This window comes from Cydia amplana, chromosome 3 (genome assembly GCF_948474715.1).
Source record: "Cydia amplana chromosome 3, ilCydAmpl1.1, whole genome shotgun sequence".
In the NCBI taxonomy this organism is placed as follows: Eukaryota; Metazoa; Arthropoda; class Insecta; order Lepidoptera; family Tortricidae; genus Cydia; species Cydia amplana.
In genome coordinates, this window is record NC_086071.1 from 4,832,208 (window position 1) to 4,847,478 (window position 15,271).

General features: G+C 41.6%; 2 protein-coding genes across 2 annotated transcripts in view; one reads left to right on the forward strand and one right to left on the reverse strand.

Moving 5' to 3' along the window:
- The first annotated feature begins 329 nt into the window (after positions 1-329).
- LOC134662650 (uncharacterized) overlaps positions 330-15,271 on the forward strand; it is a 54,367-nt gene continuing 39,425 nt past the window's right edge. The window contains exons 1-3 of the mRNA XM_063518923.1: positions 330-796; positions 7,013-7,173; positions 11,451-11,633. Coding sequence (XP_063374993.1) covers positions 694-796; positions 7,013-7,173; positions 11,451-11,633 — 447 coding nt within the window. The 5' untranslated portion in view covers positions 330-693. The remainder of the gene's footprint in view (positions 797-7,012; positions 7,174-11,450; positions 11,634-15,271) is intronic.
- On the reverse strand, positions 11,013-13,988 carry LOC134662397 (phosphatidylcholine:ceramide cholinephosphotransferase 2-like). The gene is made up of 2 exons (XM_063518612.1): positions 13,565-13,988; positions 11,013-12,999 (listed from the first exon to the last, which is right to left on the reverse strand). Exon 2 carries the CDS (start codon positions 12,968-12,970, stop codon positions 11,675-11,677), a length of 1,296 nt encoding a protein of 431 aa, XP_063374682.1. The 5' UTR covers positions 12,971-12,999; positions 13,565-13,988; the 3' UTR covers positions 11,013-11,674.

The window sequence follows — 15,271 nt, forward strand, 5'->3', positions numbered from 1 at the left end:
GGTTATCGTCCCATAGAAAATTTGAATTTCGCGCCTTTTTTTACTGACAAGGTTTGGTTGACCAGCTATAGTCACAGACTATCGACCGGACCGCGACCTTGGAGCGTTGCACCCATAAGTGAGAGCGAGAAACATATATCTTTTTCTCGCTCTCACTTATGGGTGCGACGCTCAAGTTCGCGGTCCGGTCCGATAGTCTGTTATCACTATAATAATAAACTCGTAACCGTCTGTAGACCGCCCGTTAGCACTAGAAAAAAAAAACAAATGTCAAAGTTTTCCTACTTTTCCTAGTCTATGAATGTTGTGTTGGTTGTTTTGTGATCGATTTCCCCGCATTTTTCAGTTTATATGCATTTATTTGGAGGGCTAAACGATTTCTTCCCTCACGCGAGTCCTTACTCCCTAATCGGTCTCAAGGGGCGGCTAATTTAAAACGCGTCGTCTGACGTTACTCATATTAATTGAGAAAAAAACCTAGTGATTTTTCATTTCGCGAAAAATAATTTGAGAACGATGGGATTTTTAAAGAAGGATCTAGGACGCATTTGATGGTTCGATCGGTATCCAACAATAACCGGTCATGGTTTCAGGATATTTAAACTTTAGTCTGTCAGCAAAGTTGTCATCATATGTGCGGCTGTGTTGACACATGTAGTGTAGTGTTTATTTGTGGGCGGCGCGGGCGCGGACATGGCGCTGGGCGGCGCGGTGCAGAGCGCCAGCATGCTGGAACTGCTGTTGGAGGAGATCAACTTCCAGCGCACCAAGGAGATGCGCCAGCTCATGAAGGATGGTGAGTGGCTGCTCCTATTCCTTAAGGAACCTTATTGAAATTGGCATATTAAGTTGGAGAAAATGATTCCAACATAACTCTCTTTTACTTCAATTCAGTAGTCATTGAGAGAGGCCAAAACGCCACAAAAATAGGGCATCATCTTCCTAGTTTTGACCTGTAAGTTTGCTAGGGCTCAATCTCTTGGCTTGGCTGTTAATTGGTATTTTATATATGATAAATAGTTACCATATCTGGTGTGTCTTTTAATTTTTCTTTTTTATAATGTGTTACACTTCGTGCTGTAAAAGATCATGGCCCCGACGGAAGACCAGCACTAGCTTGGCCAGGCTAGCACCATGCTGAGTCGGGACCATTTTGTGGCTATTATGCTGTTGTGTTACTTGTTGTTTTCTTTTATTTTTTGTCACAAATACACACTCTCTATTCTATATCCATCTATATCATGATCATAAACTTAAAAGCTGCGCTCTTCTTGGTGAAGCAATCTCCATGTAGTTGCCAGACCAACCACTTCAATTTGAAGTAGACAAAAAAATTAAGCTGGAAATTGTCTTCACCTAACAAAAATGATCCTTTTATATTATTTATTTATATTTAGCTAAAACTAGTTTGGTAATCTCACTTTTTGCATAATACTTGCCCAAAGAGTGCAAGTTATGTTATATATTATAAATGGCAAATGTAATGTAATATGCTAAATTGTAAAAATGGTGCAGCATTTGGCTGCAATACGAGGGCTGTTTGATAAGTACCCGTTTATGAAAAAAATAATCAGTTGTTTTTGTTTATATGCATTTATTTTTCTTCATAGTCTCCTTTTAACTCTATACACTTGTTCCACCTATATTCAAGCTTCAATAAACCATCCAAAAAGTATGATTTCGGAAAGTCATTAAAATAGGCCTCTGTGGCGGCAATGACTTCGTCATTTGATCCAAATCGCTTACCACCGAGCCACTTTTTCAGGTTGGGAAACAAAAATAAATCGCATGGGGTCAAATCTGGAGAATACGGGGGGTGAGGCAATAGGGCGTAGCGTAATTGTGTTAATTTAGCCATCACAACTCTAGACGAATGAGCTGGTGCGTTGTCGTGATGAGACAGTACTTTTTTATTTTTTAAATGGGGTCGTTTGTCCTTCAACCCAGCGTCAAATTCATCCAATAAATTGGCATAGTACTGCCCTGTTATCGTTTTCCCCTTTTCTAAGAACTCAATATGTATAATACCCTGCGAATCCCAAAAAACGGTCGCCATGACCTTTCCAGCCGATGGAACGATTTTTGCTATCTTTCGCGCAGGTTCACCCGGTAAAATCCACTGCTTCGACTGCCCTTTCATTTCCGGGGGGTAGTGGTGACCCACGTTTCGTCTACGGTCACGAAACGACGCAGAAACTCCTTCGGGTTACGTTTGAACATGGCCAAACACTGCTCCGAAGTAGTCAGTCGGTTCCGTTTTTGCTCCTCCGTGAGTAAACGCGGCACCCACCTCGCCGATACTGTCTTCATACCCAATTTTTCTTCTAATATGTTTTGTACCCGCTCGATTGGAACATTTACAGCATCAACGATTTCTCGAAGTTCAATTCGGCGGTCGGCTAAAACGATATTTTCAAAATTTTCTTAACCATATCGTCTGTAGTCACCTCAATTGGGCGGCCTGGGCGATCCTCATCAAAGACGGTTGTTCTCCCCCGCTTAAACTCGTTAAACCAGTATCTGACGGTTGTCATAGAAGGAGCACATTCATGGTAAACCGCTTGCATTCTTACTTTTATTTCATCACATGTTTTTCCTTCCAAAAACAAGAATCTAATTACAGACCGATACTGCTCTTTCTCTATTTTCACAATTTTAAGTTCACGCTTTCACTGAATCGCTGTCAAATGAGAAAAAAACAAAATAATGCTGTTTTTTTTTAAATTTTCCCACCTCTGAAAAATGGCTTAAAACGATTGTATACATATTTTCGGCCCGTGATATTAATACATTTGGAAAACGGGTACTTATCAAACAGCCCTCGTACATGAAGAGCAACAAAAACCGTTAAACATTCAACTTGGGCAGTCATTTGAGGCATTTGCATGTCAGAGTTGACACTAATCCTAAGAAATTAAAAGTTAAGCTCCAATTTTTTTTATTGATACACAATTTTATTGCTGACAGATGGACAGATGTTTATCAAATACTCCTCAAGACCTTTTTAATGAGCCTATGGTATCTTAGTGTTTTGGGGTATGCGTCGGATCGTTTGTGTAAAAATCAAATGAGCCTAAACTCAAGGAGTTCCTCTGGTTACCTTTCTACTGCATCATCTCCGGATTTTGGGGCTACACTAAATTGCAACTTGGTCAGATACTGGGAAGTGGTTCCAATTTATGTAACAAGATTTAAATTATCATAATACCATAGTGCACACTCATACTAATTACAGTGACAGTTTTGTTGTAATGGCCAGGGCTCGTATACCCTTTAATTTTTAAAACTGGTTTTATTCATTCACTGAGGAACAAAAGGGATTTCGTTTCAGTTTGCGGTTACCGGTTAAAAAACTGTTCTATTAAGATATTAGTTTCATTCACCTTTCGTTTTTGTGGAACAAAGTTAACTGGTTAAATTAATTTGTTGAGAATGAGTAAGTTATTGTTGTCTTCTTCATGGAGTTAACCCGAGAGTGTGAGAATGCATACAATAGTAGGTATCAACTGATATGATTGTACAAAGTTAGCCCGTACCCATTATACCTGCCTATTCTTTATATAGCCTAAATAAACAGTGTAATTAAGTCGATTGCTTTACTAACTCAAATGGCTGAAATAGAGGCATACAGGGTAGTTTCCTTTTAGGGGTCAATGACCTAGAGGCCATTCCGCTAGGTTTAGGGTTGGGCTGGTAATGTTGGGTTGAGAACATTTATTAAAATTTCTGTGGGTACAAAGTACAATAGCCTTGTGTTACTGGATGTTTTTAATTATTGGGGTGATTGTCCATATCTACCTGATATGCTTTTATTTTATGGGCTTGGTTTGTTTCTGTGAATTACAAAATGACAGGAAGGGCCGATACAGCAACCCGACTGCAACTTTTATGGGCTCTGTACGCTGCTGTTGCAGTTGGCGTGCAATCGGCGTGCAGTTCCCATACAAATTGCAGTTGGGTTACAGTCCGTTTGTATCGTCGGCAATTTTTTATAGTTAACATCTGTTGCACTATAAAAAAATAAAATAAAAATAAACGGACTTATTGCAGAACCATAGACAAAAAAACACATGTATGTGCAAGTCAATAATTTTAAAGCTCGTAAAATCAAGTTTTGTTGCTACAATGAATGAGTAAAGAGAATTAAAAAAAACCGGCCAAGTGCGAGTTGGACTCGCGCACGGAGGGTTCCTCACCATCAACAAAAAATAGAGTAAAAAAATCGTGTTTGTTGTATGGGAGTCCCCCTTAAATATTTATTTTATTTTATTTTTAGTATTTGTTGTTATAGCGGCAACAGAGATACATCATTTGTGAAAGATCAACTGTCTAGCTATCGCGGTTCATGAGATACAGCCTGGTGACTGACGGACGGACAGGCAGCGAAGTCTTAGTAATAGGGTCCCGTTTTTTTACTCTTTGGGTACGGAACCCTAAAATTGTAACATTAGCGCCATCTATATTTTTTGTTTAGCGACAGCGCAGTAACAAGCGTAACCAGTTGTGTACCGCGTCCAAACTTGCCTTATGTCCCGTAGAGGTGGCGCTGCCGTCGGTAGTTGTGCTGGGCGCGTCAGTCGCGTGACCTACTGGCATGTCCGGACTATACATACCAAAGAGTAAAGTAAGTATATAGGTAAAGAGAGCCCTCTTGAAGCATTTTATGGAAACTCATTTGAAAGAGCCATCTCTGATTCTCCGCCGATACTAAGTATGTTTGTGTGCGTGCACAACTACATATGCATCCATACGTGTACTTTCGTTCCACATAATATTAGGTCTACTCGGGCGGTTTACAAGTCCATTTTTTGTTTGGTTTCTTGTAACAAAAACCTTTAATTATTTACAAGAAATCAAACAACAAATGTACTTGTAAACCGCCCAAGTAGACCTAACATTATGTGGAAAAGGTTAATGTTCAATCAATAATGGAATAAAGAAAAAAACAGAATATTAAATTCAATATGTTTATTGCATACATGTTTTACATCACATTATCGCTAGGAAAGTACAATTTTAGGTAAACAATAGAAAAGAAAGCGAGTGTGGTGAAAAAGCATTCACACACAAGAAAATACATGATTAAGAAAATATGATTAATTTACTACGCACAATACAAGCACATAGTCTAGGCATTGTAGCAGATTTATCGATAGTGGCGTGCCTTATCAAAAGTAGGTACTTATTAGATACCTACCACGAAATAAATTTACTCTAAAATAGCGTCCATATTGCACAAAATAACACAGAACTCAACGCACTTTCTGGAGGTTTTCACAACAGGGCAGGGCAGGCATGTGTTTTCATTCGGGCTATAATCTAATTTCCTCCAGCACCATAACCAAACCATAACGAAGAAAATGGCTCAACCATCACTAAAATATTTTTAATTTACGCTCTTCCAGAGACAGCTAAAAAATTGCATGTCTTGGCCATATACCTAGTATTATATACTTAGATGAGCTATACGCGTGCGCCCGTGACGGACAGAACATACGTGATGCGACCAAATTAAAAACACTTTTTGACGTTCCTGACAACCTACCAAACATAACCTACGTAATTTGGTCGGGTTATTTCAAAAGCGCTTTCTCTGCTACTCCATACTAAAAGTTCTATAAGTGCATCTCGTTCGGTCAACTGGCTCCTCGCCCATTTCATCTATATAATTATGATTGTATGGTCTTGGTCTTGGCGGTTATGCAAGTGTTGCCAGCATAAACAAACAGCATAATTAAGTCACATTTTAACAAAACTCTTATTTTTTCGCAAAATTAATTGAAAATTATAATAATTAAAAATATTAATTCGTACTTATTTTAATTTTAATATTAATGCCACCAAAATTATATGAATTTTATAGTGACATCTGGTGACGTAGTTTGTGTAATCGGAAGTCAACTTTACGCAATAGTATGTTGTCGGGAGCAAAATATAGAAATCGCCTGCATCTTTACTGACGTTAACTACATTCCTAGTGTCCCCCCCCTGATACATACCTTGGTAGGGCGCTATTCTACTTTGCTGTAATAAATAGTTTTTTACACTCTTTTATTAACTTCACTATTATATCTGGTAACTTAAATAAGAACCGCTTCCTGGCATCCGATTCAGTTGAAATTTAGAGTACCTACTTCCTTAATTGCGATGACAATGCAATAATATGTTAACATGGAGATGATCTGATGACGCAGTCGGAAGGTAGGAAACAGAACTCCTCGATGGAAAAACACAAACACGCATCGAGTTTAGGTTCCGTAGCGGCCGGGTTCGAAATTATCCAGATAATTATAGTCTGATAATTATCGCTATAATAATTTGATATTTATTCGATAAATATTTTAGGGTTTAAATTTTACGTTATTAGGGCCTATTCGAACGTCACTTGCGCTAATACATGTACGGACAAGTACGAGCGAAATGCACGATAGCTAAATGACATCATTTAGATATCATTTTGATGTCAGTGTACGTTCGAATTGGCATATTATATATAGTACTAACATATTCGTTAGCGTGTGCATAACTTACTTTCTATGCATCTCGCTCGTACGAAAGTAAGTTACGCACACGCTAGCGAATATGTCAGTGACAAACTAGTGGTAGCCATATATTTTAGGGTATAACATAGGAGTGATTTTTTAAAGTGAGGCAGTTTTAGGAACTTTTAGCCTTTTTTAGGATTCTGTACCCAAAGGGTAAAAACGGGACCCTATTACAAAGACTCCGCTGTCCATCTGTCTGTCACCAGGCTGTATCTCATGAACCGTGATAGCTAGGCAGTTGAAATTTTCACAGATGATGTATTTCTGTTGCCGCTATAACAACATATACTAAAAACAGAATATAATAAATATTTAAGTACAACAAACGTGATTTTGTTGCCTTTTTTTGCGTACCTAATGGTACGGAACCCTTCGTACGCGAGTCCGACTCGCACTTGGCCGGGTTTTTAGTGTCCAGTACCCAAAAGGAACTGGACTGGAGTTACACGTTCCCCGTTGTTCCGCAGAGTCGGGTTTCGTGGTCCTCCAAGGCACGACGTACTGGACGGACCTGTTCGTGCGCCACTTCCTCTTCCAAGAGGAGCGCTCGATCGACTGCGATGACCTCCTGTTCTTCGTGCGTAAGAGGCACGTCAAGGGCTCCTCGCGGTACCTGCCCAAGTATGAGGTATGCATGGTACCTACTAACCTTTTAACCGCCAGCAATTTTTGATCGAGCGTGCTCGTGTCGCCACCGACAGTAATTGTACCACGCAGAGTAAGGTTGGCATGGTCACGGGAGTTATAAATGTGCTGTAAAAACCAAATCAGATCTTTGTCTTATTTATCAGACTGTGGCGAAATGAGCTGGATATGTAATGTCTTATACAGGGTGCCCAGTAATTAATGGATAACCTTCTAACCACCAACAGGGCACCTTAGGCTGGCCCAGAAAATGCACTTATAGGTCTAGTAAAAGTTTCGTGGTTTTCGAGATAATCGAACTTTTCTGTCTTTTTTAATAGCTAGCACCATACTTCAAATTTAGAAAAGTGCGATTATCTCGAAAACCACGAAACTTTTACTAGACCTATAAGTGCATTTTCTGGACCAGCCTAAGGTGCCCTGTCGGTGGTTAGAAGGTTATCCATTAATTACTGGGCACCCTGTATATCAGACTGGCGGTTAAAGGGTTAATGAGCACACATCGGGGTTTTCGGCGCGGGAATGTTTTACACTAGCCAAATAATAGGTAAAAACTGTAAAAAACGATACTAATTTAACATTTTTAAGCACATTTGGACCTTACTACCTACGCTACGTTTAATTCATAGTTTGGTAAATATTTTACAAAATACACGAAATCATTCCCGCACCGAAAATCCCGATGTATGCTAATGAGGTACTCCTCTCCTCCCAAGTATGAGGTACAGTTGCTATCAGATACAACGGAGCGGCCGAGGTGCTCAAAAATATCTGTACACGCCTCTATTGTCAAGGCGGTAGAGTGCGTGTTCAGATATTTTTGAGCATCTCGGCCGCTCCGATATATCTTATGGCGAATGTACCAAGTATGAGGTACTCCTATCTTTTTAAGCATGAGGTACGCGTCTTTCTGCGGGGGCCAACTATTAGACGGTACCTACACCCCCGGGACTGAGGGCCTACCGCGAACCATTTCTTTCGTTCGTTCGTCTATATGCGTCCATGTTCGAATATGCAAGAGTGACAGAGAGGCAGATAACATTTCGATTTTAGATTTTCGCGGTAGATTCTCTAGGGGCCTAGCCAAGATGACAAGCGTACAAAGACAGATGCTACGAAAAGTGACTATTTCCATACATTATTTAAGTTTCGATTAGCATTTTCTACCAACGTTGTCATCTTGTAACAATATTCAATGAAACCATTTTTAGGGTTCCGTACAAAACGGGACCCTATTACTAAAACTCTGTCTGTCAGTCCGTCTGTCTGTCACCAGGCTGTATCTCATGAACCGTGATATCTATATATGTAGCTGAAATTTTCACAGATGATGTATTTCTGTTGCCGCTATAACAACAAATACTAAAAAGTGCGGAACTCTCGGTGGGCGAGATTTATGAATCCCCCCCGGTCCGCTTAGCAACTTGCCTTGGTCTTGATTTTATTATAGAGAAACAGATGGGGGTGGTGAAAGTAAATAAAAGCTAGTATAGATAGACTTGTAGGTATGTAGATAATATTAAAAACCAAAATATCAACATTTTTATTCTTAACGTTGAAATTAGTACATCGTGCAACTTCGAGGGTGAGAGTATTATTACAAACTAGTCTAATAAAATAATTCATGGAACGAGCTATGTACATTGTTTTTCATCAGTTCATCACATTTGCAAGTAATTGTATAACCATATTTGTACGCAAAAATAAAGTTAATTACAAGAAAATAGATTAATCCCCCATTTTTTTTACGTAGTGTAGACTGTAGGTATCAAGGCAAAGACTTTATACGCCATGTTCCTACCTATTTAATATAAAAATAATTGAGAAGACATAAAGTCGCGTAAATGAAAATAATTTAGTCATAAAAGATACTAAACGACAACTATCTAATCTCATGAAATACACTTCGGCTACTGTCAGTTTACGTTTTCTAATCATGTACCTATTCGAGATAATAGTTATTTGTTTTACAACGGGACAAAGTTGTTGTTTAACCGCTCGTGCTAATATTGATACCCGAGGAAGCGAAAGATTCCAAAAGTAAACCACGAGCGTAGCGAGTGGTTCGAAAAATGGAATCTTGAGCGTTGCGAGGGTTTCAAGGGTTAAAGTAAATTTGCCCCCGAATGAAACAATAAATGTTCACCACACCAACCCGAAGAAAATATTAACTGTGATATCAAACAAAATCCAAATGAATGTTATTAAATATTTATCATTCAAAATCATCATTTAAAAGTCAATTCTACCATCAAACATAAGAAAACAACTCAAAATTTGCATTTCATTAATTTGCCTCACATGTGAATAAAATACAACTTTGCTATCAGCGTTCTAACAATCACGAGAGCCTTTACCAGTTGGTGTGGTAAAAATTATGTTTTGAATATCTTCTAATATTAGTTATATACCCTCAGTGGGGACTTAATGTAGGTACAGGTGTGCGCGTGGGCGTACTTGTACAAATTAATTTTGAGTTTTGAACTTTTGGAAATAAAAGAAAGTTCCAAATTCAAAAGCGCAAGAATTGGCTTCGGTCACAGGCTTCGGTGTTACGAGAACACAGTTAACTTTTTGAATAAAAATATCCACTTGACTTGTCAAAGTTGCTGCAAAATTTCATTATTTCCGTATGGAATAACATGTTTTTCACGCCACTGCTCGGAAATGTAGCAATAGATAGAAAGTGGCGCTTAGTTGCACACCTACACCTGCGCCCGTAGCCAAGATGACAATATTTCGATATCGCATTAATATGGAAGAGTGATAAAGAGAGAGATAGCGTTTCGTGGACGTGGCGCACATAAGTGTCACCATCGAATAAGTGTCAACAGTCCAACAATGTTTTAGTTGTACTATATAAGTATATTGTACTACACTTTTACTTCCCACTCACTGATTGATTGGCACTCGACCGACTCAACGCACCAAGTTTATTAGATATGTTATGGTAGTGCTTTTGATAATAAGAAAGGTTGTTTATAGGTCCTGAAACTCGTCGTATAAGGCGCTTTTAAGCGTTAAAATTTAGCTGCCAGCTGTTCTTGTTTAATAAAAAAGATACAAATAGGCGGGAGGTTCACATGATGTAACATGTACTTTTTTGAGACGATCCAATTATGAGATTAGTCGTTTAAACGCATACCTAATTCAAGTAGCAATAGTAGTAAAGTTGCGATTTCTGTGTGCGTTAGGCATAGGTACAGGAATGAATACGACTGCAAGGTTGGTCGTTATGAATTTTGATTTAAGGTAAGTATGAATATGAAAATGCAATAGATACGTACACTTGTATTTTCGAGGGCTTAAACTAATTCGTCCATTTATTGGTCACTTTCTAGCTTCTTCAACAATCTATTATACGATACTTTACTAGCAAGTGTGATGAAATAAATTGACTATATGCAAATAAATAGCTTTTAAAATTTGTCGTCGATAATTCCAGAGTCTGGTTTTGGTTTATCAGTCGCTATCGCGGGCACAGCGCAAATATTAATGTTATGTCGTGATTCCATGACTTGTTTGCGGCGCAGGATTTCATTAGGTAAAGAACAATGAGCGTTTGACGATTAAATTGATCAGATTGCGCTCATGTGTACTTCTTTACATTACGTTTATATGTTCTTTATATTATTTTGAAATATTCGTACCATTCGTTCTACAGACACTGGACTGAATTTTGCTTTAAAAATGCGTTTTATAGATAGTATGCTAGTTTGTGACTGGGGGCAGCGATGGCTCGCTGATAATTCTAGTAGGTATAGCACCATTTGGATGAAGTTACAAAATACTATTAGATTCTTTGGAAATACAAAAAGTAGCTTTAAACAACAGTATGTATTCTATTTTATACAATATAAAAATATTATTTCTTACAGTAGGCTTCTCATTATGCTATATAATATGTACTTAGCGGTGCAGGCCGCTCATGCATCCTCGGAAACATTCCAAATCAGAAATCACAGTACATTAGGTTATTAAATATCGCGTCCTTCCCACACTTCGCGATCCATAACCACTTATAAAAGTTATAATTTAATATAAAAAAAAGATTTTACATGTATTTATCAACAGATGGCTGTTCATAATTGATCGTCCGAACGATAACAGTCCTCGTTAAATAAAAAATCTTATTCTATTCAACAATAAAAGCATACGAGTTTATAGAACAGTTTGCACTAGACATTTAGGAAAACTCACTTATCGGTTATCACATAGGACACTTGTCCGAGCCCGCCTGTCACGGCCTGTCTGTTGCAGACGGACGTGGAGGTGTTCCGCAAGGACTCGAAGAAGCTACCCATCGGCGACCCGGAGATCGACTGGGAGGAGACCGTGTACCTGAACCTGATCGTGCACCAGTTCGACTACACGCTGACGCTGGCCGTGTGCACGCGCACCAGCCCCAAGGAGCTGCAGGTGCTGCGCCGGCACTCGCAGAAGGTGCGTCACACACGCTCGGGCGGCGGGGCGCCCTCCCGTCACTAGCTGAGCCGGCTGAACAGCTTGCTGCGCGGCCACGGCAGCGGCCAGTCGTACCGCCGCGGCACCGGCCCGCGCACGTTGCGCTCCAAGTACGTGAACAGCCAGTACCACCACTCGCGCTGGATCATGTACTGGCCTGGCCCGTGCCGGTGCGGCGTCACCAGCAGAGAGTGGAACGTCCAGAACAGCCGCGTGGTCACGTAGTACGCGATTATCACGTCCACGGTGTAGTGGCCGTGCGCCAGCAGCACGAACACCACGCCCAGCACCGCCGCGCCCCATAGGCCCCAGTGCACGGGCCATAGCTTCCGCGGCGAGTACTCCGCCACGATCAGGTACGACAGCACCAGCACCATCGTGTGCCCCGAGTAGATGAAGTCCCCGCAGAACGTGTGCTTGCCGTTGATGGACAGCCCGAACCCGGAGATGAGGTAGAACATGCGCTTCACCACCAGCAGCGGCGTCGTGCTGTTGCTCTTCGGGCTGCAGAAGTACGTTGTGCTCGACATCGGCAGCACCGTCACGAACATGGTCACCGAACGGTAAAGGTATAGCAGCCCGATGATGAAGAAACACCGCCGCGCGACGATGAAGCGGTGCTTGTGAAACACCACCACCAGCATGGCGACCGTCGTCGACAGCATGATGAGGTACTCGGAGACGGCGAGGGCCCAGTCCCGGGCCGCCACGTTGTCGAGCCAGATGTCCGGCAGCGGCGGCGTCGTGTTGCGGTCCGGCACCCGCTCGTGTACCAGCGACAGCGACATCATGTTGATGCACACGCATAAGAACAGGAAGAAAAATGAAATGATCGTTTTCCATATCTCTTTAGGGTAGCGCTCCTCGCGCGCGCCCGGCGGGATCTCGACGATGAAGTCGCCGCGGGCCGGGGAGTGCTCCTGGTCGGGGTCGGACTCGTCGGTGCCGGGCGCGGGCGCGTCCGTCTTGGCGGCGCGCGCGAGCAGCGGCTGCCGCTGCATCAGCTCGGCCTGGTTGGGCATCTCGGGATTCGCACTCGGCCGCTCGCTCTCGGTTCGTGAGGCGTTGTTGTTCAGGTCATTCCGCTTCAGGCGCTCGAAGTTGATGCCTTTGATTTCTTCGTGAGCAGTGTGTTGTGCTATGTCGACGTCGACATCGCCGGCCGGCGGCGGCGGCGGGTCCGCGGGCGGCGCTAGCTGCTTGTCGGGCAGCTCATTGGCGAGGTAGACGCGCACGGACTCGACGAGCGGCTCGGCGAGGTTGATCTGCTTGGGCGGCGACGGCTCCTTGTCCGGGGAGCGGGCCGAGATCGTCATCCACTCGCCATTGGGCTGCTGGATCGAGCCTGAAATTGAAAAACAACATCGTTAATCACCGGAAGTGCCTATTTCAGTTGCGAGCGCAATGAATCGGTTACGTCGGTTGCATTATTCCAAGCGCCTTTCGAAATTGTTCGACGCTCTAAACTAGAACCCTACATTGTATCACTATCTACTTGAGAATCCAGTTATATGAGCGTTAAAGTATATGTAGATGTATTCGATGAGGAGGTATGTACCTTCGTAAGCCGATTAACCGGTTTAGTAGGTAGGTAATTAATATTTTTGACATTCCGTTTTACGTGAGCTACGAATGCGGTCTAAATATCGTGACACAACATAACAACAAATGTAACAAAATGTAAGTTTGTAGCGTGATATCTCTAGAATATTCAGCGAGTAAACAAATTGTAAATGTGAGCGGTTCAAAGACCGAGGCTATGATTGCGCGAGGGGGCGGAGCGGGGAGCGCTCCTTTGTCACTGACAGTTGATAATTAGTGCGTCGTGCATCCCGACACAACGCGCGCACAGACAACAAGTTTCTCTTTCGCCGGGCACACAATTCGTTAGAAAGCGCACGGAAACTCACTCGATCAATGTGCTCCTTGGCGTCAGCGGGAGCGCTCATCGACCGACGGCCGGCTGCGGGCTCGGAGGAATGCTCACCGTCACTAAATCACTCCCACAAATGAGGGCGAAACGAAATTGTATGCACTTCACTGTTAGCGTAACGGCACTCGCGACGGGCATCTATCAGGCATCGCTTGCACTGTTTGACGATTATAAATAACGACGGAACGTTCGAGCGTGGTGTGTGTCGGCCGCGTACTAGAAAACATGTAGCACTGGTTGGCTTTGATCGGCTTCGGGCGGCGTCGGGTGCGCTCGGGCGCGCTCGGCTCAATGAGATAATTACGTGCGTGACGTCACAGACGGCGCAGGCTCCCTCGCTCGCGGCCCCTACTACCGGCTTCACAACAGCTGACTGAACCGAACGTTTCCATTCAACCCTAACGACCAATTCTTAGTATTACTTAGTACTTACACACAAAATGTATCGATACCGGCCATTACTATATAACCTACATTATAAAATTAGTATGCATTAAATGTGTATTAGAAAATTGTATAAGGAATGTGGTGTAGTTAGAGATCTCGTTCGATTATTGGTGAGATCCGGTTTCAGGCCGCAGGCCCCGACCTCATGACTCGTAGTACGCCTACACCTACGCAACACCTACCATATTTACATTTTAAACGTAAACAACTACACAAAAATTACTTCGCTAGGATTGTCCGTGAGATGCTGACGTAAAGGTGATGTTCGCTTATCTCTTGGGAAATATGGTAATGGTATACCTACCGGTATATACAACAGATTCAACAGATCTGGAAGTTTGAAGTAATGATCTATTATTGCGTACAGTCATACTTACCTAATAATATAATGAGTACCTAAGGTATAATCATGATTATGTTTATAAAATAATATAGATCGGAAAGAATGGAAAGATCTACAGAATCTTTAAAATTTCCTTGACTTTCTTTTTTAACTAAAATGCACTAACCTACGATCGGTTCGGTGACCTGAAAAGAGATAGCCTTTTCGGGATAAGATAGCTTGTTACTTGGCTCTCTTGAGTAGGCTGTAGGTACTGTGTATTATTTTCGTGTATTGTATTGTTTTGACAAATGGAGCTACATAAATAATCTTTCGGGTCACTTCGTAATTTACTTATACGATCTGATTTCGATAAGATACTGATCTGTCAGTGTTCTAAAGTGACGTTTTTGGTTGAAGAAAGATCAGTATCGTAGCGGAATCAGATCCCACAACTAAAACTCGAGTTGGCCCGTTTAATAAAAAAAAAAAATGATTTCACATAACAGTTTGAAATGCTATTAAACATTATTTACGACTAGCTCAAAGACGTAAAATGTTCAATCTTGACAAAAATGTTGCTTAAAAACCTGACTTGCTGAACATACTTAACCCTTTAGTCCGTAGCGGCAACATACTTGCCATCATTACGGTTCGAAATCGAATAACTAGAAAGGAATGACAAATTGTTAACGGGTTAACGAAGATGACAAATAGTCAACGGTCAAATGCGTGTCATCGAGGTGATCGTCGTAAAAAAATCAAACGTACCTAGGGGCATAGGTAGTTGATATTAGTACAACAAATTGTATCAAAATATTTTCAATAATGTTAATATCCAGAGAGGAAAATGAGGACTACGTTTGTATGAAAAGGCGATTTCGCACGGGTCCTCCACTTTCGAATTTCGTCTTA

Coding starts and splice junctions, on each gene's coding strand:
- LOC134662397 (XM_063518612.1), bottom strand. CDS start 12,970: ATGACGATCTCGGCCCGCTCCCCGGACAAGGAGCCGTCGCCGCCCAAG.